Source organism: Equus quagga, chromosome 5 (genome assembly GCF_021613505.1).
Source record: "Equus quagga isolate Etosha38 chromosome 5, UCLA_HA_Equagga_1.0, whole genome shotgun sequence".
NCBI classification, from domain to species: Eukaryota; Metazoa; Chordata; class Mammalia; order Perissodactyla; family Equidae; genus Equus; species Equus quagga.
In genome coordinates, this window is record NC_060271.1 from 50199720 (window position 1) to 50227004 (window position 27285).

At 39.6% G+C, this 27285-nt stretch overlaps 1 protein-coding gene across 1 annotated transcript in view; it reads right to left on the reverse strand.

The window, feature by feature from the left end:
• LIMS1 (LIM zinc finger domain containing 1) overlaps positions 1-12774 on the reverse strand; it is a 158494-nt gene extending 145720 nt beyond the window's left edge. The window contains exon 1 of the mRNA XM_046661356.1: positions 12588-12774. Within this exon, the coding sequence (XP_046517312.1) occupies positions 12588-12619 (32 nt within the window). The 5' untranslated portion in view covers positions 12620-12774. The remainder of the gene's footprint in view (positions 1-12587) is intronic.
• Positions 12775-27285: the final 14511 nt, after the last annotated feature.

Below are 27285 nucleotides of genomic sequence, written 5' to 3' on the forward strand. Positions count from 1 at the left end.
TTAAGATTGGCACCCATGCTAACATGTCTTGCCAGTCTTTTTTTTTTCCGCTCCCCAAAGCCTCCCAGTACACAGTTGTATATTCTAGTCGTAGGTCCTTCTGGCTGTGCTTTGTGGGATGCTGCCTCAGCATGGCTTGATGAGCAGTGCCGTGTCCATGCCCAGGATCCGAACCGGTAAAACCTTGGGCTGCAGAAGTGGAGCATGAGAACTTAACCACTCAGCAACTGGGCCAGCCCCTAAGTATATCTTTTTGAATAGCTTCTTAGTGGTTGCTCTAGGCATAAAATTATATACAAATGTAACTTATCAGAGTCCAGTGATGTCATCATTTTACCAGTTTGAGAGAAGTATACAAAACTTATCTTCTTGTACCCCACTTTATGTTCCGTTTATAATATTTGTCTTAAATATTTTCTCTACATAATTTAAATTCACATCAGTGTTACAATTTTGCTTCAATCATCAAACATAATTTAGAAAATTCAAAAAGAGAAAGAAAGTCTATCGTATTTACCCATATTTTTGCTTACCATGTTTTTTCTTCTTTCCTGATGTTCCAAGGTTTATTCTTTTATCATTTTCTTTCTGTTTGGAGAACTTCCCTTACCCATTTTTGGGGGGAAGGAGGTAAGATCTGCTAGTGACAAATTCTCTTAGTTTTCCTTTATCTAAGAATATCCTGAGTCTCCTCCATTCCTGAAGGATATTTTCAGAGCATATAAGATTCCAGGCTGACAGTTCTTTTCTTTCAGCACTTGAAAACAGTGTGCCACTTCCTTCTGGCCTCCATAGCTTCCAATAAAAAATCTGCTGTCATTTGAATTCTTTCCCTTTCCTTTTGTAAGGTGTCTTTACTTTGTCAGGTGTCATTTTTCTGACTGCTTCCCAGGATTTTTGTCTTTAGTTTTCAGAAGTTTAATTATGATGTGTCTTGGCCTGAATTTCTTTGGGTTTATCCTCTTTGTGGTTTGCTCAGCTTCTTGAATCTGTAGGTGTATGTTTCTTGTCAATTTGGCAAATTTTCAGCCATCATTTCCTCTAGTGCTTTTTAACCCCACCATTTCTACTCTCCTTTCAGGATTCCAATGACACAAATATTAGCTCTTTTGTTATAGTTCCACGGGTCCTTGAGGCTTTGTTCTTTTTTTTTCTTTCCTCAGTCTATTTTCTCTCTGTTCTTCACACTGGGTAATTTCTCTTACTTTATCTTCCAATTCACCAGCTCTTTCCCCTGTCCCCTCCAGCTGAACTCATCCAATGTTGAGCCCATACACTGAGCTTTTTGTTTTGGTTATTTCATTTTTCAGTTGCAGAATTTCCATCTGGATCTCCTTTATATCTTATATTTCTTTACTGAGGCTTTTTATTTATTCATTTGTTTCAAGCATCTCCATAACTGCTCACTGAAGCATTTTCACCATGACTGCTTTAAAAATCTTTACCAGATAATTCCAACATTTCTGTCACCTTGGTGTTGGTATCTATTTATTGTCTTTTTTTCCATTCACTTTAAGATCTTCCTGGTTGTTGATATGACAAATGATCTGCTAACGAAACATGGACATTTCCATATTGTTATGAGATTGGATCTTATCTGAACTTTCTGTTTTAACTGGTTTTCTCTGATACCTCTCTGGTGGGGGATCCTTCATTACTGCCAGATGGAGGCAGAAGTCCAGGTTCCCCATGTGGCTTCAGCTGACATCTAAGAGGAGGACTTCTTGTTATTGCTGGGCCAGGATGAGAGTTCCAGTTCCCCACATTGTCTCCACTGACACTGTGATAATGGAGGTGGCAGTAATTACTAGCTGGGGAGGATGAAAGCATTGGTTCCCTACTTGGCCTTCCCTGACCCCACTCTGACTGGGTGTTGGGGTGCCAGGTTCCAGCCTGGTGAGGGCACAAGTCTATATTTCCCACTTGGACTTTGCTGGCATGAGCAGCACAGTTGAGCAGTTGTGGAAATGACAATACAGCCCACAAAGCTGAAAATATTTACTATCCGGCCCTTTACGGAAGAAGTTTGCCAACCTCCCATCTAGAGCACTGATCATCAACAGCTGCTAAAATCACAAAAAGAAACACAACCAGACATTACATACCTTCTAACGGAAGAACCCTTCACCATCTATCATGTAGTTATGGGGTGGTGTGGGGATCAAACCTGAATCTTTTCAGGCTTCTAGATAAGCAGTTTCCAAGGAGATCTAGAAGTCAAAATAATTTTCCTAACAACAGTAAAATCAACATTATTTGGGGGCTGGTCCCATGGCCGAGTGGTTAAGTTTAACCTCCACTTGGGGGTTCCAGGGTTTAACCAATTCGGATCCTGGGCATGGACATGGCGCCACTCATCCAGCCACGCTGAGGTGGTATCCCACACAGCAGAACTAGAAGGACCTGCAACTAAAATATACAGCTATGGACTGGGGGGCTTTGGGGAGAAGAAGAAAAAAAGAGGAAGATTGGCAACAAATGTTAGCTCAGGGCCACTCTTTAAAAAAAAAAGGCTAATGTTATGTGCCTTTTTATGCTCATTATCTCACAAGTGCACAGTGGAGTTTTTCAGAAGCTACGTGACATGAAATATTACAAAATTTCAGCTGACTGAATGCCAGCTGTCTTCTAGCAAGACATTAAGAAGATTTGCAAAAAAAAATTTTTTAAGCCACTCTTCTCAATATTTTTGTTTGTTTTGAAAAATAATTATAAAATACGTTAGTCATGTTAACATACAAAAGCTTTATTAAATTTAAAATACAGCAAATATCAATAAGCTCTTCAGGGTTCTCAATAACTTTTAAGAGTATAAAGCGGTCCTGAGACCAAGAAGTTTGAGAACTGCTTCTTTTGATCCAACTACCAATTTATAGGCTATATAGGAAACAAAAGAAGATGTTAAACTATACCCTGAGCATGCAATCTGCCTAATCCAGACTGTAGGAAATTCTTCAAGACAAACAACTCAATCGTTTTTTCTTTCACATAAAAAATCACAAGGGGGGGGGTTAAAAATGGAAGCAGTACCTATATGCTAAAAGGAACTAAAAGACTTATCAAGCTATCAAAATGTGTGAATCTTATTTAGATCCCAATTTGGAAAAAATAAAAAATAAAATGGATGTGTCAGATAAACGGAAAATTGAACACTAACTGGGTAGTTGATCACATCAAGGAGTTATAAGCAATCTTTTTCAGGTGTGATAATGTAGTTATGTTTAAAAAGTTTTTTAGAAGACTCCTTATCTTTTAAGTGTACATATTAAAATTTTTATGAAATGACATAGGAGAGAGAGGAGTGAAAAAAGATTGGTCCTCAAAGATTTACCATCAGTCAATAATTATTGAAGCTGAGAGGTAGCAGACAGGAATACATTATTCTATTTTTGTATATGTCTGAAATTCTCTGTAATAAAAAATTTAAAGGTATAGATTTCAAGATATTTCTTCCCCCAAACGTACAGGATGAGAGCAAACAATCTCCACTTTTAGCATGAACCCCATGCTGTGAGTGGTCTGCAGCTCATGTTTTGAGAGCAATGCTCTGCTTGATTCATTAATTTCCCCTACAACATTCCAAATAAATCAGGCCTCTGGTGGAACACTGCCATGACTGACACATCTCTACCTCCTGAGAGAGCTCAATAAATATGTGACTGGTCCTCATGCCTTAAAAAAATAATAATAAATCTTAATAACTAATGACAAACGATCATTTCCTCCTTTAAATTTCTAAAAGACTTTAACTTCTATAGTATTTGTACACAAATAGCTACAATACAAGATAGACAATGCACGATCCCTCACCTGATTATATGCTCCACGGCTTACAGCACAGTACAGTATACACAATGGACACACACTGATTGGAACATATGCTCCAAATTTGTTAATATCACTATAGCATATGCAAGCACAGCCAAGAGTTCAACATGAAAATAGCAGAAGTTTGTGTGTTGCACACACATGCATACACACTAAATTTAAGTAAAGAATTTACTCTTATGCTTTATGTTCCCTAGAAGGTGAAAAAGAAAGCTCAAGCTGGGTCTTGAGAGTAAGATTTCAGACCTTCTACCCTCCAAAAAAGGAAAAACCAAGTTCAGAAAGGACTGAAATATGTCTGGCAACAAGATGATGTAAGCTAAACAAAGAGTAGTGGTGAATAAAACTGGACAGTTTGGCTGGGCATGCAAAGAGAAAGCCTTGAAACCTAGAAAAAGAACAAGGGAGCTAAGATCACTTCTGAAGAGTGAACCAAGGAGACACAGGGCTCTGCAGTGTGGAGACCCTGTAGTGAGGGGACACAGGCTCAGTGTGAACCCCAGCTCTGTCACTAATTGTGTCACCTGGTGAGTTATTAACCTCTTGAGCTCAGTTTTCTCATTTGTAAAATAAGCATTAAAAAACCCTACTTCATGGTGTGGCTGTGAAGGTAACATTTGTTATGGAGATGTTTAACATCTTTAAAGCACTTGTGTCAAAGTAGGTCATTAATAAAAGTGGTTATTACCAAGAAAGTGTTCCAAAGAGTGGCCTGGCTGTGAAATGAAATAATCTAAACAAGCATGACTAAATATCTGAATTTCTTCCCAGTGCTCCGTGGATGTTGGGGCTCTGCTACTACTATATAAATATACTATAGACTTAACTTAAACCAGATGTGAAGGCTATCTTGTCTTACTCAAAGTTTTGTGAGTTTATTCAACGATGTCACAGGCACTAAGCAGGGCCAGCTCTGAACCTTTCAATTCACTAACAAATGAAGGAACAAAAGCAGAAATAAAGCTCATTTAAGTCTAGTTTGTTTTTCTTTGGACATTTAGCAAATTTGATTAAGTAAAGGAATTTTCCAGAAATTACAATATGGCAGAAAAGATTAGACACATACGCAAGTAACGCTAATATAAAACAGAAGTTGATAACCAAAAAAGAAGTCAAAATGCTTTTGGAGAACGGATACACACTCTGGGTCCATAATTCCCTAGCACACAAGGGCTCAACAAATGTTCCAGGAATTCACTGTTTCATGGGAGAAGTGGTCCCAAGTGCAGAGAAGACACAGAAGATGGTTTTTCTGGCCCAAGAGAACAGCAGGAGCAAAAGCACTGAGATGAGAAAGCACCAGAGAGTTTCAGAAAATGGCAAATGTTCAGTTTAGTGAAATGAAGACTAAGGGAGCAGTATGTGACAAGGCTATAGAGATGGGCTGGGCGAGACCACAAACAGCTTAAAATTCCAAGCTCTAGAGTTGGAACTGCATTTGATAAACAATAAGAAGTCTTCCTAATATGTTGAAAAGAGGAGTGCTATGACCAAAGTGGTGCTTTAGGGCAATCTGGAACCAACATGAATGACGGAACAGTTAAATTGAAAGATTCTCAAGAGCAGGGACAACATCTTATTCACCTTTTGAATCTCCACAGCTGCACCTGCACTGTGCCTTGCATATAAAAAAAGAATCTGCTGAATCTATTGCAATGAGGAGGAGGAACAACCAGCTATGGTAGACACAGCAATTGCCTACCCAATGCCTACCGAAGGCAGATTCTATACGGGATAGCAGTGTGCCCAGCTTTACAAATAAAAAACAAACACACAAAAACAAAACAATGACTACTACATTTTCCAATGAGAAATAACTCACAATTTGTTTAACTAGTTGGTAACTGATGCATCAGTAAAGATGCCCGTCAACAGGAAAGACTCTCTCAGACTGTGCCACGTGGGGACAGTGGACATGGGTGAGTGAGAAAACCCAGGACTCCGGGGAGGAGGAATTACAAGCACCAGCATGTGTGCCAAGGAATACCATGTCCCCAAGAATGCATTTCATGAAAGGAATCCACTCGAAAGAGGTGACATTCAGGACCTTCGTAATAGAACAATTCTGGGGCAACGTTTAATAATTCACTCAGACACTTTCACAATTACTATGTTAATGGGGCTCAGATATATCAAAGTCTCAGCCCTCAAGGCATTTACAATATAGATGGAAAGATAAAATACATATGTAATGAACTATAACAATGCAATTTCAATGAAGTAATAGAGCAAAGCAGCAGAGGGGACTCCACACCATCTGCAAGGTTTGGGCTCCAGTCCTAACCCTACTATTAACGCATTCTGCGGCCTTGAGTCTCCATTTTACCTCTCTAGGCAATGCCTGACCTATAAAATAAAGGAACGGTTCAGGGGACTATGGCAGTGGACCCACTAAAGTATTTAGTGCATGAATTTAGTAGATACTTTTTAACATATAAAGCCATTTTTTAAATGTTAAACAAATTTCTTAGATCTTCGCATTACTACAATTGTCTTTTTAGTCTATGTTAAAGCATACACTAAAAAAATGCAGCCAAAAATTCCATAACCCCTTTAAAGGAATCTGTACTTTATCCACATTTAAATGAAAAATAGGAACACATACAAAATTATTTGTTTCACCTCAAATGTTTAATATCCACATGGATTTCATTCTGCATTCTCTAAAGTCTTTCCCAGCCTTAATATTGTTATCTCACATTCACCTGAAAGATAATCAGGACCAGGGTGAAAATGAAGTCAGTAAGAAAGGAGTGAGGAAGAAAAGGATGCAATCAAAAGAAAATTCTAAGGTAGGAACTCAGCAAGAATGGGGATTTGGGAGAGAAGAAGAAGACACCAAATGTAACTATGTTAGTGCCATCAACAGACATGGTGAGGTCAGAAGGTGTAACTTCTGACTGGGGAAAAGAACCAGGGTAGTAAGAAAAATCAACAACCACAGTTCCCATTAAACGAGCATCTACTAGGTTCCTGGCCAGATGTTAAAGTCCTTAAAAATTATAACATGCACCTGGTTTAAAAAATCAAAATAGTACGAAAAGGCATACAATAAAAAATTCCCTCTCATTCTAGTTCCTAGACTCCCCAGATTCCTAGACTCCCTCCTCAGGGGCAACACTTATTAATAATTTCATTTGCATCCTTTCAGAAATGTTTATATTTGCCTTCATATTTAATTCTCACAACAACTCTCTGAGATAGGTAGTATTACTTTATAAATTAAGAAACTAAGCCTTAAAGAGGTTGACTGGCACAAACACAGAGCCATGAAAGGACAGGGCTGGCGTTGGAACATGGGCCCAACCATCCATGCACACACCCACTTAGCACTCAAGGATCTCCTACGGAAATAGTGGCACAGATGTCCCAAGTGTTTGTAATAATAAAAAACTGGAACCCAAATGTCCACTGAGGACTGGTTATGTAAATCATATCACATGTATATCATGAAAAAATAGGCAGCCATGAAAAATAAGGTAAAAACATAAGACAGATCCAGATATGCCACACAGGAAAACTTCTAAGATAGCTTATTAAGTTAAAAAAGCAATTACCGGAAGTGGGGAATTATTGTTTATTGGGCATAGAGACTCAGTTTGGGATGACGAAAAAGTTCTGGAGATAGACTGTGATGATAGCTGCACAATGATGTGAAGGTACTTAATGCCACTGAATGCACACTGGAAAATGAGCAAGATGGTAAATTTTGTTACGTATATTTTACCACAATTTTTTAAATCCTAAAAAAAAGCCATTGCAGAACAGTATGACTATGATTCTATTTTTTTTTTTAAGATTTTATTTTTCCTTTTTCTCCCAAAGCTCCCAGTACATAGCTGCGTATTTTTAGTTGTGGGTCCTTCTAGTTGTGTCATGTGGGATGTCGCCTCAGCATGGCCTAACGAGCAGTGCCATGTCCGTGCCCAGGATCCGAACCAGTGAAACCCTGGGCCACCGAAGCAGAGCAAGGACACTCAAACACTCGGCCACGGGGCCGGCCTCTATGATTCTATTTTTGTGCGAAGAGAACTGTTTCTATGTACATAAACATTTTTTTGTAAATGTTTTTTATCCTTTATCTGACTTGATGTCACCTGACTCTCAGACATCCCAGTAAGGCTCCAGACTTGTAGATGTTCTAACACTGAGTCCTGGGTCTCCCACCCCTAACACACCTGCAGGCATTCAAACTCCATCCCTAGCAGCCTTTTCCTACTACACAGAATGCACTATTCAGTGCCTGATTTCTCTGCAGCTTCCCAATCCCTATTTAAATGTGACTGTGGACTCATCAAGATCCAAAATATGCTCCAACATGAAACAAAGACGCAGGAAAATGCTCCCTTCTCTCCCCAGTGAGCTCCGGTGTGGAGCTGTCTGACGAGAGCTAATGGGAGAGAGGAGATGATGTGGGCACGAGGGGGCATAAAAACAGTGCTGCAGGAGAACGCAGAGTGTGGCAACAGGTAGTGCAGCTCTTGCTTCTCAAGTAACTTAAGACTAAAGTTTTTGGAAGACAACACGGCAACAGTCCAGCATGTAATGTAGATGATATTCCTGTGAATGGGAAACTGCAGCTTAAAGCATAATTACGAGAAATGTAAAATCGACAAATGGTTTGAGATGTTTTTCCTTCTATTTAAGTACAACCCTAGCTAAGAACATGACCTATACTGAGGTTTACTTAAATAATTATCTTAAGAACAAACACAACATCACTGAAAATAGAGACCCTCAGAGGAAACCTCTGCTCTCCCATTACCAATCTGCTGTAGCTGCTGAAGTTTCTCTGACCCAGCAGAGGAGCAGAAAGGCCCCCTCTAGAAGGAGAGGAAAGCTCACGCACTGTCCCCACAGTAAGCAAGAGAAAGAGCTGTTCAGATGGTTCAAGGGGTTACCACAAAGGAAAGGGATGGGAATGATTAAAAAAATCGAGACAGCTCAGTCCTGATGGTCTTCTCTACATCTGTAGGGCACAGAACAAACAGAACTGAAGATATTTTTTCCACCAAGACCGAAGATATTTCTTCTACCACCAAATTTTCATCAGTTTTCTTAAAACTTAAGAGCTCAATTTCTTCATCATACAAACAAGCAAAGAGCAGTGAAGATATACGAAGACACTCTCTGACATGACATTTTCCCTCTTCATAATAACACTGGCCACTGTGTCAAGAAAAATCCTAAGGGCAGAAAGTTGCTTCTTCCACAGTGGTTCTTCAAGTCTTAGTTATTAAGTCCCACTAAAACTCCCCAAAACAGGGGCCGGCCCCGTGGCCAAGTGGTTAAGTTCGCGCGCTCCGCTGCGGCGGCCCAGGGTTCGGATCCTGGGCGTGGACATGGCACCGCTCATCAGGTCACGTTGAGGCAGCGTCCCACAAGCCACAACTAGAAGGACCCACAACTAAGATATACAACTATGTACGGGGGGGGGGGGGGTTGGGGAGATAAAGCAGGGGAAAAAAAAAAAAACCTCCCCAAAACTAGAAAGCACACACTACAACAAGCATTCAACACATATTTTTAAGAGAAATCTTTGTATATATTCCTTTTTAAATACCCCAAACATCTACAACCCCCTCAACATTTAAGATTAGTTCATTAACAGTGGTTCTCAAAGTGTGGTCTCAAAACCCTGGGGGGTCTCCAAGACCTTTTCAAGAGCTCTGGAGATCAAAACTATTTTCATAAGAATGCTAAGAAGTTCCTAGGAAGTTGCTGTAGCCTTTTGCTCTGTGTTGACACTTGCACCAACAGCGCAAAAGCAAGAGTAGGTATAACTGCTGGCCTCTTAGCACTAACCACGGCAGTGGTACTGTAACAGAATTCTTCACCTCCATGTACTTGCAGGAAAAGAATGCCAATTTACCTTTTAAGTGTCCTTGATGAAAATGCTACAGCCACCCTGAACAAGTCCATCAGTTTCTTAGAAAGCTAAACACGAGATTACCATTCCACTGGCAACTGCACTCTTAGACATGTATCCCCGAGGAAGGAAAACTTATAGTTACAGAAAAACATGTCCACAAATGTGCATAGTAGCTTTATTATTAAAAGCCAAAAACTGGAAATAACCCAAACGTCCTTCAACAGGTGAACAGTTAAAGTGTCACAGACCCACATCATGAAGTACTACTCAGCAATAAAAAGGGACAGATTATGATATACACAGCTACCTGGATGAATCTCCAGAGAATTAAGCTGCGTTTTTTAAAAAGGGAATCCCAAAAGGTTATATATTGTATGATTCCATTTATATAACATTTTTGAAACGATAAAATTTTAGAAATGTTAAACAGATGAGTGATTTGAGGAGGAGGAGGAGAATATGGAGGTGGGTATGGGTATAAAATGGCAACATGTGGGGTCCTTGTGGTGATGGAACCAACTATTCTATATCTTGACTGTGGTGGTAGATACACACGCCTACACTTGTGATATATTACACAGAACTAAATACACATACACAAATGACTACAAGTAAAACTGGGGAAATCTGAATAAGATTCACAGATTGTATTACTATTAATATCACAGTTGCACTAGTATACTACAATTTTGTAAAACGTTATCATTGGGGAAAAGTGGGAGAATACACTGGATCTCTCTGTACTATTTTGTACAACTGCACATGAATCTATAATTATTTCAATAAAAATTTCAATTAAAAAAATGTACACCCATGTTTATAGCAGCATTATTCACAATAGCTAAAACATGGAAGCAATCCAAGTGTCCACCAACGGATGAAAGAATAAACAAAATAAATGAATGGTATATACATACAATGGAATATTCTTCAGCCATAAAAAGGAAGGCAATTCTAACATATGCTACAACATGGATGAACCATGAGGACATTATGCTAAGTAAAATAAGCCAATCACAAAGAGATAAATACTGTATGATCAAATACTTATGAGGTACTTGGAAGAGTCAAAACAGGCGGGAACAGGGCAGAGGGGCTGGGGTGAGGAGTGGGGAAAACTGGAAATTGTGGTTTAATGGTACAGAGTTTCAGTTTTTAAGGTGAAAAGAGTTCTGGAGATGGATGGATGGTGATGATGGATCACACAACAATATGTATGTACTTATACCAAAAAAAAAGGGATAAGACATTGCTAATAGAAAATTCAGGATGGGAAGAAGATGTGATCAAGGAGGGACACTAGATCGGGCAAGAGTTCAAGGGTCTTTAAAGGAAACTGTTATGTTCTTTACTTACACTGTGTATCCAGTGTATCATTATCCTTTATATCTTACATATATTTTAAATTTTGTATCAACTTAATTTTCAATAATTTTTTAAAAGAAAAAATGTCCTTCATGAAGCAATACAAATTACTAATGTTATTAAGTCCTGACCCTTAACGTTCTTTTTTGTTACCTGTGATGAAGGGGGAAGTCAGCATAAAGCAGGTCTGCTGCATACCAGAGTGAGACGGCATCTCCGGGAAAAGCAGGTGTGACTGAGTGATGAGCTCAATTATGTGTTTTTACAATATAACATTTTTACTGGAAAGAATAACAGACTATAGTTTTTAGACTTGCATTTGGCAGACATTTCTTGAAACTGAATAAGGTGAGCCTGTCACTTTGAGGGAAAAAATTGGCAACAGTTTCCTACCAATAATGAAAATCAAGCTTTCAACCGAAAATTCGAACGTTGAAAAACTTGCATCCACCACCTTGAGTCTGCCAGCTTCCCAATACCTAAAGACGTTTCTAATGATATCAGCGGTAACGTTAACATGTTATTGAGCCATATCGTATAACGAGATGTGTCAGCAGTTGGAAGATCTGCCTAACTCCGTGAATCCATGTTTTCCAAATGACAAACACATGACATTACAGTGGGTACAAGTCCATTCAAACTGCAAGATGGAGCAGTGAATTTTACTGTGACAGAGTGCGCAAAGTGCCCTGGTGGGGCTTCAGATCCCACATCCACACTAATCTCTAAGAAACTACCACTTACCTAGCTTTGGTGTAGTAACAAAGAATACCCACAACACGAAAAAGCTATTAAAATACTCCCCCCTTTCCCAACGACACATCTGTGTAAGACCAGATTTTCTTCACATGGTTCAATCGAGACACATCGAGACAGACTGAATGCAAAGCAGACAGGAAAGTGCAGGCTCTCTACTATGCCAGACAGTTAAGAGATCCGCAAAATGTCAAAAAATGCCACTCGTCGCACTAATTTTTTTGCTTAGGAAAATACTATTTTCATAAAAATATGTTATGTATGTTAACATTTCATGGATTTATTGTTTTATAATGAATTAAGAACTATCATAAGCAAAGTTCTTTCCCGTTTTTAAAATGGGTGCTAAGACCAAGATGTGCGAGAACCGCTGGTCTATTATCATATTCCAACTGCTAGAACATAACTATTCACTCAACCAATCTTTGTTGTCGGATACTTTGCTCAGAACTGAAACAACACTCGCCCTCAAAGCGCTTATGATCCACCGGACACATCGACAGTATCCGTCAGAACGTCTCCCGCGAACCGCCAGGCAGCCGGGCTCCGAGCGCGCCGACGGCGGCCGCGGGGAGCAGCCGCTCGGGTCTCCAGGGCCCGGGCGCCCGCGCGGGTCGGCTCGGCGACGGCTTGCCACGGCGGGAGCGGCGCGGAGGAGGCCGCCGGGCCTCCCGCGCTCGGCCCGCCAGGCCGCGAGAAGGCCGGGGCGTCCGCCGCCGACGTGGCGGGGCCGAGCGCCGGGCGCCGGGCGGGGTACGGCCCTTACCTGTTGGTCATTCCTGCCGCCACGCCCAGCATCTCTCCTCAGTCGGCCGCCGCCGCTCGGTGCCTCAGCTCCCGGCGTCCTCCACCCGCGTCCTCCGCCCTCGCCCTGCGGCCGGCGGCTGGCGGGAGGCCGGCGAGCAGGAAGGAGAGGCGGGAAGGGGCGGGGAGGCCGCCGCCGCCTCCCGCCCGAGCCCGCAGTGGCTGGCGGGCCGCGCGGGGGCGGGCGGGGCGGGGCCCGGAGACGCGACGCGGGGCGGGGCCTCGGGCGCCGACCGCCCCGGTGTCGGCCCCGCCTCGCCCCGGGCGCCTCCAGCCCGCCCTCGGCCCCGCCCCGTCCTAGCCTAGGCCCCGCCCCCTGCCCCGCCCCGCCCCGCCCTGTCCCTTGGCGTGAGCCGGAGGCGGGGCCCAGGGCCCAATCGTGACCGGTAGGTTCACCCGGAGCCCGGGCCTGCGGCAGAAATGTCAAGAGCGGCCTCTGCCGCCCCTCTAGGGTGACAGCGTCGCACCCCGCGAGCAGAAGGAGTCGGCCAGGTTCTCCTTCCCCGAGACACCTCAGATTCGGCTTGGCTGACAGGCCGGGTGGCTCTGGCAGAGGCCTTTGAGCCCAAGGTGTTGGACTCCACAGGGTCCACCCCGTCCTAGTGGGGGGTCCTGATGGAACTTCATGAGAAGGTTCTGTCAGCTCACGAGACTTCTGGGAGGAGGTCCTTGTCGGGATTGGGCACCCTGAATTCCTGTGCACGAAGCCTGGCATAGGCTGGGGTGCTCACTAGGATTTTCACTGCGCTTACAGATTGTGAATTAGGAAAAGTTAACCTTTCTGTGAGACACTCCAGTCTTCTCTCTGCATCGTCTCCTTCCTTACGTGCCCTCATTCTCTAAGCCCATTCCCTTCACCAAAACCTGAAATCTGCAAAGGACTTAGCATTTATGCCGTGGGAGTAGATGATCCCTTTCGGGATATCTGATTTTGTAACCATACCTGCTTTCTAATTATAGAATAAAGACTTCTGTCTCCGACTAGTCTAGATATGTGGGTGGAGAATACTGGATGCCTTTGACATCTTTATATCAAAATTATTTCTAAACAGAACAAATATTTACATGCAAAAAGAAAAGCAGAAAAAATACTAGAATAAAACGTGGAAGAGAAAGAAGTAAGGTTGGAATGAAGCAAAACTTTCCAAACAGGATATAAACCCCAGAAATCATAAAACTAGATATTGATAAATGTGACCAAATAGAAATCTTAAAATTTCTGCATAGTGAACAAATATAACAAATAGCAACTGAGAAAAATATGTGTTAGATGTATGACCAAGAAAGGTCTAATTTCCATAATACAAAAGGAATCAATAAGAAAGAGCTCAACAGCTCAGAGAAAAATAGACAAGGTACATACATAGATTTCCACAGAAAAAAAGAAATATGAATGATGTTTAAACGTACAAGGGAGTATCCAATATCACAAATAAGATTTTAAGATACAATTTTCCATATAAAGACAAGATTAAATGTTTGACAATATGCTGTTTTGATAAAGATAGAGGGAAACAGGTGCTTTGATTTACTGTTGATGAGAGAATAAATCCACACAATTTCTGTGGAGGACAAGTGAGCAACAAGTGTGGTAAAGCAAAATTCAGCTCCACTTTGACCCAGGAAATCCACATTTTGGAGTTTATCTTAGATGTATTCTTATGTGTACACAAAGAGTGTATACAAGTTTTAAAGATACCTAGGGAAATATTTATAAACCAAATGATAAAATGACTGGAATTTTCTTTAAAATAAGATGTGGGGGTGAGAGATATGGATAGGAGTATCAGTGAAACAAAATAGGCCATGAAGCTGGCTCTTAGGTACACGGTGTTCTTTATATTAGTCTGTCTACTTTAGTGTATATTTGAAATTCCATAATGAAAAAGTTTTTAAAATGGAAACCAGAAGAGTGTACAAGGAGAGTCATTGCAGCTCTGTTTTTAAGAGCAACTGAAAAAGTTTATTTAACCAGGACATTAATGAAATAAATTACAGTTTCTACCTACAATACTATGCAGCTCTTAAAAAAATCAGAATAGTCAACAAGCGTATGAAAAAATGCTCAACATCACTAGGGAAATGCAAATCAAAGTCACAAGAAGATACCATCTCACACCCATTAGGATGGCTACTATCAACAAGTGTTGGCAGAGATGTTGAGAAATTGGAACCCTTATGCATTGTTGGTGGGAAAGTGAAATGGTGCACTTACTGTAGAAAACAGTATGGAGGTTTCTCATATCGTATGATCCAGCAATCCCACTTATGGGTGTATATCCCAAAGAATTTGAAAGCAGGATCTTGAAGAGATATTTGTATACCCGTGTCCATAGCAGCGTTATTCACAATAGTCAAAGGTGGAAACAACCCAAATGTCCACTGAAGGAAATGGATAAATAAAATGTGGCATATACACACAATGAACTTTATAGTCAGCTATAAAGACGAAGGAAATTCTGACACGTGCTACCACGTGGACGACCCTTGAGGACATTATGCCAAAAGAAATAAGCCAGTCACAAAAAGACAAATACTGTAGGATTCCACTTATATAAGGTCCCTAGACCAGTCAAATATATAGAATAGAAAATAGAATGATGGCTTCCAGGGTTAAGGGGAGAGGGAGATGGGGAGTCATTGTTTAATGGGTAGAGTTTCAGTTTTGCAAGATGGAAAAGTTCTGGAGGTTGGTTGTACAACAATGTGAATATACTTAACACTACCGAACTGCACACTTAAAAATGGTTAAGATGGTAAATTTAATGTTATGTGTGTTTTACCACAATTAAAAAGATAAAAATAAGGCAGATGATATGTAGTAATAAAAAATTATTTCCACGATCTATTTTAATCAAGGAAATAAAGCAAGGAGGGAAAGTTTGTTTAGTATGCTGCAGTTCGAGGGAAGAGAGAAAGGAGACACCCCCCCCCCCACACACACACACACATTCACCCACCTGTATATGCAGAAATATCTAGAAAGATAAGATATACAAGAAACTAGTAACAGAAATGGAATCCGTAGAGCGGCCAGGGGTTAGGAGTCGGGGAGAACATGCACACAATCTATATTTTCTTAATGGAGTATTATAAATTCATTAAAAATTCAAGCTACGAGGCTGTAGTAATATGAGAAAATATTTATGCAATATGGTTAATTGTATGGAATGTTAAAAATTTTATATACAGTCTTGTGTAAATTAATAAATAGAAGCCTCATTTAAAAAAGAGTCAGAAGGAGGAGCTCCCATGCAGTACCTCAAGGTCAATTACAGGAAAGAGTCAAATTACAGACCCCAACAGAAGTCCTCAACAGGAAAGAGTTATCACTTACAAGAAGAGATATAAGTCGCATCCCAAGCAGAAATCAACAACCGCAGCAACTCAGCCAGTGAGCAACCGTCACCACCCTGAAGTCTTGCTTCTCGGCAACGGACTTCTGTTTAAAACAACCCCTCCTAGTTTCCTCCTTTTTCTCTGTGAAATAATGTTCCTCTCCATTATTTTTCGGATTTGCCTGGGGGTCTGCCACAGTATGTACATCCCAAATTGCAGTTCTTTGGCTATCCCAAATAAACTTGTTTTGCTGGTAAAATAACAGTCTGTTTTATTCTTCAGGTTGATAGCGTGTGATTTACAAGTAGGTTAAACATGCCTAAATATCAATAGTAGTTGTGTTTTGTTATGTGATATTTTTCTACATTTCTCTGTTTCCCAGAAATATGTATTAATTTTTAGAGAAAAAAATCAACACCAAAGTATTTAGAGACTTGTGCTTGTCTTGATCGCTCACCCCCAACAGCTTTCATCTCCCACTTCTTGTTGAATAAGCAGTTAGTTTTTTGCATAGATATATACCAAATGTTCTCCTTTTAAAAAGTGAAGTAAAAGATTGCTTTTTGAATCAATTGCCTTGCTTAATTGTTGTTATGGTTATATTTTATAAAGCAGGTTTCTTTTCGCAGTAGTTTGCTTCCAACACGCTGTAGTTTGTGGTCCATAAATCTTGCTGTCATTTCAGAATACTTGGTTAAAGACTATGACTACTTCTTGGTTTCTAGTTGCTGGTTCTAATGTAGTAGTGTACTTTTGTCATAGTTATCCTGTCTATGGAACATGTTGTCTGCGGGAGCCTGCTTTTGTGGTTGACCAGTATCTGTCACAAAGACTTGGAAAAAATATTGTCTATTGGTATTGAATGCTAAGTTGTATTTCTTATTGCTCGTCTTTCTACAGAGTCTCTCAGGATGAGAACATAGATGTCTCTAAGACTGCTGCATTCATTTCTGTTCTGGCCCTCAGGACCTAGCTTTTAAAAATGAAATTTAGTATTTGTAAGTTTGCGTATTATATGAATGTATACACACTTACACACACACAAAAGCATATCATTGGAAATATTTGAAAGGTTATATGCACAATAAACACTTAATATAGTTTTTCTTCTTTTTCACCTCCACTAACCGCCAATAAACAAGTACATAATAAGATGGCAGGGAAAAGGGCATTTATCTGTCTAAAATTAGTGGATTAGTGAGATAACCCTCTCCTCATGTTTAGGACTAACTGATTTTTTGCATATTTTCATCTCTTTTCTGGTTACATGGCAGAAAAGTTATGCTATAAAGTGAGGCAGCATTGTGTACTGGTTGGGAGTAAAGTCTCTGAAGTCAGGCAGAGCTGGGTTCAAACCCTCTCAGCCACCTACTGAGTAGCTTAACTTCTCCCTGCCTCAGTTTTTCTCCTCTGCAAAGTGGAGATATTAATGGTACCTACTTCAAAAGTTCGTTAGATTAAATAAGATTCATCCTTCAACAAATATTTGAGGGCCTACTTTGTAGCAGGCACTGTTCTAGGCACCAGGGAAACAGTAGTGAGCAAAAAAGAAAATTGATGCACTGAGAACAGTGCCAGTTACATAGAAGCACGCAACAAATGTTACCGACATTTATTATTCGGAGATTCAAACATTACGTAAAAATGAAACTTATCGACAGTCTATTGTAATATCACATTGCAGAGATGATAATTGAAAAGTTTGGTGCCTGTTTGTCCAGATGGTTTTTATGCATTTACCAACTATGCATGTATTCTTAAATGGTACTATATATACTGTTCTGCATCTTATTATTTTTCAAATGTGCATCTTGGACATTCTTCCATCTCAATACAAATATCTTTATTTCATTCTTTCTAGCAGCTGCATAGTATTCAGTTTATTTATTTATCAATGAGTCTCAACCCTGGCTGCTTAGATTTACCTGAGAAGCTTTTAAAATCTGCCCATGCCCAGGTCCCAGAAGGGCTGAGAACCAGTGGTATGTGTTTTATGATTTATATCAACAGTCTTCAATTCCCGGACAGATTATTTCCCTTCAGAATTTTAAAATTGTTTGTGTTACTTCTACGTAAAGAAAAAAAAAAGACACACTTCCACCCCACATAATTTTTTCTTCCCTCTACCTCCTTCCTGAACTTTGAAAGATAAACTCGTTTCCTCTTCAGCGGCAGGCTGTTCCTATACTCCATTCACCCTCAACCTCCTCTAACCTGACCCCGGCTCTCCTGCAGTCTCCGAAGGATCCTTGTTGCTACATCCCATGGACCAGTGGCTCTCAAACTTGAGTGTGCACCAGAACCACCCGGAGTGCTTGTTAAAACACAGATGGCTGGGCCACAAGCCTAGAGTTTTGACTCAGTAGATCTGGTGTGGGGCTTGAGAATTTGTAATTCTAACCAGCTCCTTGCTGATGCTAATGCTGCTGTCTGGGGACCACACTTTGACAACCACTAAGGGAAAGACAATGAAACAATCAGATTTACAAGCAAGAAAGAGTATGTGAAAACAATAGAGTCCCAGTTTGTTTTGAACATAGGAGGAAAGAGTTGAGTTAGTCATTTTTACTGTTGTTAATAAATAATGCAAGGCCCTTCACACATCCCTTCCGTTCTCTTACTTTTTAGTTTACTTTCAAATTTTCTTTTACAAATTTCTTTCTTATGCTTTTTTCCCTTTACGCTTATCCCACTTTCATCCCCTCCCTCCCCACCACACTCTACCATAGAGAACAGATTCTCACAGTTTTGGTATAAGTCCTTTTTTTATTATTATTATATTGTTGAAAAATATTTGCTGTTGTTTTATGACATGCATATTTTACATTTTTCTAAGCGGCATTGTGCTGTAGACCTTGTTCTGCGTCTCAGCCTTTCACCCTACACTGTGTTTAAGTTCTGTATGTCTTTCTATGCGTCTCCCTACCTCTGCATGTGTCTATTTTACTTACTACTTCAGTATTGCAGAGTATCATACCATAGACCTCCACCTTTACACTCCCCTAGAGATGGACACCTAGGTTGTCTCTAACTCCCTGCTACCACAACTAACGCTTAGTGAGCATTCTCCTCCTGTGTGCACATTTCTCTGAAATACATACCCAGACGAGGGATTACTGGACCATAGCGTATACAGGTATTTTCTCTAAGTTTTACAGCCTTTTCTCCAGAATGGCTGTATCATTCTACGCTTGATTCTAATTTTTTTTAAAAAAGAAGATTTGGGGATGACTTTAAAAAGTAGAATATTCAGAAGGAATTGGCATGTGCTGGTCATTGGGCTTAATGGTAAGTAGCACATGACTATCCTAAGTAGCACCCACTGCCTTGGCCAGCAAGCTTTCCTGCATTTCTTTCCCACTGATAGTGTTTTTTATATGCTAATATTTGCTTTTAGTTGATAGTCCACATTCATTCTAATCTTTAAAAATTGTTATTGTCTCCTTAAAGTATATGTACTGTTGTCATTCTTCACCTTTCCTGTTTTCTCCATGGGATTCCAGCGATCTTCATTTGCTTTGTATTTGATGCCACAGTCGTGGCTCTAGCAGCATTCTTGGGGTCAAAACAGAGAATTCTCTGAACTCTCAGGGCTTTACCATGCTGATGGGCCACTATCTCATACTTCCAGTCGTGGGTCCAGGGCATCAACAGATAAGCTTCTACGGCTCATGCTTACTCTCTCTTTATAATGTCCCTACTGCTGTTCACATTGATAAGAAAGAGGCCTGGAACAGGAGGATATTGTACAAGATATTACAAAGCAAAGGAGAGCTTAGTCTTTATAATATTCTTAAAACTTTACTCTTTTGAGCTGTACATGAACCACCCCATTAGCCACTCCTACAGTGTTATCACACACTGTGAGATCAGTGAAGTCTCGTGAGAATCCAGCCTAACTTCACTATGTTCCCCGGTGACTTACATCCCACTGTATCACTGCTGCAAACGGGAGGGTTATCTCAGTAATGACTGGTATGTGTATATATATTGTACGTACAGACAAACATGGGAAAATATGTATCAAAATGTTAATGGTGACTTCCTGTGAAGGATCTTTATACTTTTTTGTATGTTTCAATTTTTAACTTCAGGTACATGGTGTTGGTTAATCATAATTCTTAGTTGTTGACATGCTTTCATCATTGGCCCATTAATGGCTGGATTTTAGTTAATTGTTTTGTTAGGTAGTTGATTATTTTCAATACTGTACTAAGAACTCATGAAAACACCACTTAAAATAAAAACTAGGTCCTTCATAATAATTTACATAAATATATCGTTATCTCCTGTCTGTCTCCATTCAAGACATCTGTCATTCTGAATTCCTTGTTTATTATTCCCTTGCTTTTCTGTTTATATAGTTTTATTGCATTTATATGAATTCTTGAATACAAATGCATACACAAGTATCCGTGACTGAAATTTATTTTAGTTTGGTTTAACTTTAGAAAAAGAATGTACTAAATAAAATCTATTAGAAGTTTTTTTATCAGTTAAAATTATATTGATAAAATTCATTGATATTATTCCATGTTGCTATAGCTAATTTGTTTGAGTACCATGTGAATATATGGCACTTTGTTAATCCATCCTCCTGTTGGTGGACACGAGTCTTTTCTAGGTTTTTGTCATTGTGAATAGTTCTCCTATGAACAGTTTGCATATTTTTATTATTGTATATATGTATGAGTCTCTCTTAAATACATGTCTGCGGGTGAGTAGAAGATAAAACCAAACTGTTTTTTAAAGTGTTGGTACCAAATTATACTTCTACCAGCAAAGTATAAGATAACTTGAAAGTATACATCCTCTCCAACACTTCATAGTGTCACTTTTTCCTTTTGCCAATAAAATGGGAGATGAAATCATGTTTCAATTCCCCAGTCAGTAATGATATTGTCTATTTCCTCATGTATTTGTGGGCCATATGAATTTCATCTTCATCTTTTGCCTATTTTTTTGTGCTGTTCATACTGATTTAAAAGAGAGCTCTTTATTTATGATATTATGCTTTTATAAGTTTTGTTTACTGTGAATATCTTCTCCCAGTTTGTAACTTGTCTTTTCACTTTCTTTAAAGTGTCTTCATAAATTAAAAAAAAATCTTAGCACAATCAAATTTATCAGTTTTTTTTAATAGTTAATATCTTAGTCATCTTTTTCAAGAACTCTTTCTCTGCTGCAAGTTTTAAAAGATATTTCTCTATTTTTTTTGTTTTTGAAGAAGATTAGCCCTGAGCTAACATCTGCTGCCAGTCCTCTTCTTTTTGCTGAGGAAGACTGGCCCTGAGCTAACATCCGTGCCCATCTTTCTCTACTTTATATGTGAGACGCCTGCCACAGCATGGCATGCCAAGCAGTGCCATGTCCGCACCCGGAATCCTAACCAGTGAAACCCGGGCCGTGGAAGCAGAATGTGCAAACTTATCACTGTACCACCGGGCCGGCCCCTCTCTATATATTTTAAGAGCTTAAAGTTTCGTTGTTGACATTTAATCCTTAATCTATCTAGGCTTGTTTTTAAATTTCTAGTTGTAGTAAAATCCACATACAAAATTTACCACCTTAACCATTTTGAAAGATAGAATCATTAGTGTCAAGTACACACTGTTGTGCAATCATCACCCCCATCCATCTCCAGAATTCTTTTTATCTTCCCAAACTGAAACTCTACACACGCTGTGAAATGAGTAAGAGAAACCTTAACTACATTGGAGTTGGGAAGGCCGGTAGGGGAGGTCTCATGCAGGATCATACATCATCACTTACTCCAAACAGAAAGAGTACATGCTTGCATCTGTGACAGGATACACAACTACTTTACTGCTGAAGGAAGACTTCTCTCCCACCTGGCAACAGCCCAGCCAATGAGAAATGCCACAGCCCAGCCAATGAGAAGCCGTTGCCGCTCTGAACTGTTACTTTTCCCCAGTGGACTTTCCTTTAGAGCAGCCCCTCCCTACCCACCTTTTGCTCTAGAAAAGCAAGCCCCTTCCTTTGTTCTCCGGATTTGCCACAGCAAGCACATCCCAAATTGCAATTTTTTGGCCATTCCTGAATAAACTTGTTTTCAGAGTAAAACTGGTGAATTTGCTTCTTCAGTTGACATATATGGTGTCAGGAGTGGGATCCAAAGATGGTGACCCCTGAGAGACAGTGACCCCCAGAACTGAATGGGGTATCCGCACTGAACTCCTTGTGCTCATCGCTTCTGTGAGTTGCCACTGGCTGTCAGTTTGGTGAGTCTCCTCTGGGATTCTGAGCTCCACTCCTCTTGTATTCTAAACTCTTCAACTTTATTTGGGATCAGAGAGACTTTGCCCTCTCAGGGGAATGACTTTGTCCTTCCTCATTCAAGGCTCTGTCCTTGGGTTCAAGGCCTCATCCTTAGTGAGCACTCAGTCATTTTCTGAGGGTGACTCAGTTCCCTTTGGGGCTCAGGCTCACTGAGAATCCAGGAGCTTTTCTTTGGTTTTCAGATTCCTTTTGGAATCAGGGCTGGGAACCTGACAACTTTTTTGAGTTTTCAGAGGAAATTTCAGAAATGGCATCCTGGTCATTTATCTCCTTCAGGGACTCTGGCCAGATTTATGTTTAAGAACTTTGGGCCCCCTACATGCACATTTTTAGCTAAGTTGGCCTAACAGACCAAAAGCAGTCCAAAATTGCAATGGTCATTATGGGGAACCTTTGATCCCTCCAAACTTGCTTTTCTTAAAACCAAATTGGATGGCCACAGCTCTAAAATTAAGCAAAATGAATGGAATGACTATTTTTATTGTACCTGGAGGCTCCTGATTGCACACAAAACTCTAAAATCACCTGGCTACAAGATACTGAGTCTAAATTAGCCGAAACAACTGAAAAACTGAGGCAGAACAAAATAGCTTCTGAAGACTCGTATTCTCCTCCCCCATCTCCTTTTTCCCAGGCACCATCTTGTAGGTCTTCCCAGACTCCTTTGTCTCAGCCTCTCTCTCAGCAGCCTTTTTTTTTTTTTTTTAAAGATTTTATTTTTTCCTTTTTCTCCCCAAAGCCCCCCGGTACATAGTTGTGTATTCTTCGTTGTGGGTTCTTCTAGTTGTGGCATGTGGGACGCTGCCTCAGCGTGGTCTGATGAGCAGTGCCATGTCCGCGCCCAGGATTTGAACTAACGAAACACTGCGCCGCCTGCAGCGGAGCGCGTGAACTTAACCACTCAGCCACGGGGCCAGCCCCTGTCAGCAGCCATTTTGTGCCCAGGTTCCCCCACCAATACCATCTTCCTCTTTTTCTCTCTGTGAAAACCTGCTCCTTTAAAATCAGACCCTCTGAGGATTCAAATGCTAACCCCCTAAATGCTATTTCTAGGTTATCTGAAGCAAATAAGCAACTAGAAGAAAAGATTTGAATAGCAGTTACCCTAGACTTTTGGTAATAGACAAAATAACTCCAAAAACAGCTCTAAAATGATCTTTACAGTTTGCAAATAAAGATATTCCTGATAAAAGACTTTGGTCATGTGAACAGGTAAACTCAACTTAGTTCATCTGCCAGAAATAAAATTTGGATCAAACTATTCTTTTGAGATTGGTACCTGAGACACAGCTAAAATTTTTAAAATGAAAGATATGAGATCTCCATCTGTTCCTGTCTATATGTCTATGTATATCTATCATAGAGATGTGATATTTTTCTACCTCTGGATGTTATTGCCAGAATTGATTTGTAAAACGGTCTATTTAATTGGCTTGAAATTAAGTGCTTATAAATTAAGTATTTCTAAATCTCAGAAATATGGTAGAAACTAACCTAAATGCTTTTCAGGTTCACATGATCTTGGATTAAACTAGTAAATAAAAGCTAGCATAAGGTTGTTGGTGTAACTGAAACAGACATGTCTTTAGCCTTATAAACACTGAATAAATGCAGATACAACTTTCATTCTACCTGGGTTTATTAAGTTCATGCTGTGTCTGTTATAAAATTTGTCATCAAGAAAGTAACTTAAGATGATGCTTTGCTATTTGATGTCTAATCCAAGCATGATTATTAAAAGCAAATAATTTAATTTTTTTTTTGAGGAAGATTAGCCCTGTGCCAACTGCTGCCAATCCTCCTCTTTTTGCTGAGGAAGACTGGCCCTAAGTTAACATCCGTGCCCATCTTCCTCTACTTTATATGTGGGACGCCTACCACAGTATGGCTTGCCAAGCAGTGCCATGTCCGAACTGGCAAACCCCAGGGCTGCCACAGCAGAACGTGCGCACTTAACCGCTGTTAACTTAAAAGAGCTCTATTTAATTGGATTAAAGTAAGCAATGTAATAGAAACTAACCCAAATTTTTTTAAAGTTAATATGATATAAAATAATCTTTGGTAATTGAAAGCTTTTTTAAGTTTGTTGGTTTAATTAAGATAGGTATGTCCTCAGAGTTTTCAGCATTGGATATAATGCAGATATGCAACTTTTATTCTACCTAGGTTTTCTAGTCAAATAAATTCATGTTATCTCTATTACAAAATTTATCAGAAAAATGAAAATAACTTAAGGTAATGGCTAACTGCTTTAATGTCTCATGAAATTTTCATGAGTAGTCTAAGTATGATAAGAACAAATGAATTAAATATAAGCAAAAGTTTTCAGGTGAACTTTTTTTGAAATAATTATATGCTATGATATATTTACTTAAAATAGCTTCCAAAATCTTTTTGGCAACTTGAAACCATAGAATTTGGCTAAGTTAAATTAAATGATGAAAATTCATTGAATATCTAGATCATTTCCAGATATAAGGTTACTGCATATAGATTTACCTACTGTTTTCTTCATTTTATAGAGAAGTTAAAAATATTTGGGTCTATTAACAAACATGCTTTGTGCCATGCTGAGAAATTTTCCATGAGAAAGCACTCGTTTGTAGAAAGTATTTATATCTTTCAATCCATAGTATGCTAATGTAAAAAACAGTTTATAATTGCTTACTTCTTAATTTTCACCCAAAAATTGTTTTCTAAGAAACTTAAGAATTCTAAAAAATTAAGAATTCTAAGAATTCTAATTAATATATGTGATGAAAACTATTAAAATTAATAAGGGAAACGTCTCTGTATATAAGGAAAGCAAAATGTATGTTTTCGGTAAAGGAAGGTATGAGGAATGGAAATACATTCTTTGTGAAGGGAAAGGAAAGTAACTTTTGTCCTAATGAGAGGCTAGGAAGGAAGGAAAGAAGGCGTGCGACAAAATCTGAATGTAAAAAGGAAGTGACAGAATGCTCGTGAAAGGGAAATCTTTGGAGACAGGTTTTGCACGTGATCAGAACTGACCTGGATTAAAATGAGTTTAATTGAATGAATGAGTTGTAATACGGTTTTCTTTGAGTTTGTCCTACTTATGGTTCATTCAGCTTCTCAAATCTGTAAATTTATGTCTTTCACCAAATTTGAGACTATTTTGGCCATTCTTTCTTTCTTTCTTTCTTTCTTTCTTTTTTGAGGAAGATTAGCCCTGAGCTAACATCTCCTGTCAATCCTCCTCTTTTTGCTGAGGAAAACTGGCCCTGAGCTAACATTCATGCCCATCTTCCTCTATTTTATATGTGGAATGCTTATGGCTTGACAAGCGGTGCCATGTCCGCACCTGGGATCCGAACTGGAATCTGAACCCCAGGCCACCGAAGTGAAAAGTGCAAACTTAACCTCTGTGCCACCAAGCCGGACCCCATTATTTCTTTAAATAATTTTACTGTACCACACTTTCTCCTCTCCTAATATATACATTAGACCATTTGATATTATCACATGTCCCGAAGCTCTGTTCTTCCTTTTTCACTCTTCCAAATTGAATCATTTCTCTTGATCTCTCCTCAAGGTCACTCACTGTTTTCATTGCCATCTTCATTCTGTTATTTAGCCCACTGAGTAAAAATTTTAAATAAATAGACTTTATCTTTTGAGCAGTTTTAAGTTTTCAGAAAAATGAGCAGAAAATACAGAGTTCCCATATACCCTCTCACCCTGCCCCCAGTTTCCCCTATTATTAACATCTTGATTAGTGTAGTACATTTGTTATAACTGATGAGCCATTATTGATACATTATTCTTATTAACTAAAGTCCTAACTGAAGTCCGTAGTTTACATTAGGGTTCACTCTTGGTGTTATATGTTCTATGGGTTGTGACAAATGTACAATGACATGTATCCACCGTTACAGAGTACTTTTACTGGGAGCTCCTGTATGTACATGTTAAATAAACCTTGTCTTTTCTCCTGTTAATCATGCTCTTCTCAGTTAATTTGCAGACCCCCAATCACAAGATCCAAGCTGGAAAAGGAAAAGTTTTCCTCCCAACAATTTCAATCCTCTGATGAATCTAAGAAGAGTTTTGTTGTTCAGGGTTTTTTTAATTTTTATTTTTCTTATTGTGAGGATGGGAGTAACAGCTTCCAAGCTCTTTACATGTTGAACCAGAAACCAGAAGTCCAAAACATTACCATTTAAAGCAAATTACCTAGCGGTAGAATAGAGGTCATTAACAAGCTACCAAATAAAAATCATTCAAAGTTTTATTTACGCCAATGAGAATATTTACGCTCTGTCTTCATAGTTGGGCTTAAGGTCATAAACAAGTACTATGTACAAATGATTCTGTTACTGCTCAGATAGACAAATTTATGTAAACTGGTAATTTGGCAACTAATCTGCTTTCCTTAGCAGTTGTCTGATTGTTTGTGGAAGGCATCCACGCAATGCCCCTGCCCCAAAGGAAAGAGCAGCTGCAGCACCCTCTGCCACAAATGGTACAGACCCATTTCTAATGTTGGGGGTCAGCCACTGCAGGGATCCTTACATTCTGAGGGCAGTGGGTGAACTTCCCCTTCAGAGTCAAGGAAATTTAACTCTGCTAGTTAAATTTATGCAGATTTTTTGCTTTAACTTTTTATTTTGAAATCATTTTAGACATATAGAGCAGTTGCAAAGATAGAACAGAGAGTTCCCACGGATACCTCATGCAGTTTGCCCAGTGTTAACATCTGCCTTAGCTTTGGTACAATTAACAAAACTAAGAAATTAGCCTCGGAATAATACCACTAACTAAACTCCAGACCTTAGTCAGCTTTCGGCAGTCTTTCTCAGAGGCGCAGTGCCCTTCTGAGTGCATCCTATCAGGGCACCAGCACCGGTAAGGCCTGTGACCAGCGACATTATCCTTGACCCCCTGGGTTGGGTGTTATCTGTCAGGTTTCTCCAGTGAATAGTCACTGTTATTCCTCATTGTGAACAAATATTGGAGGTGGGAAGCCACTTAAAGCTATGCAATATCCTATTTCTTCT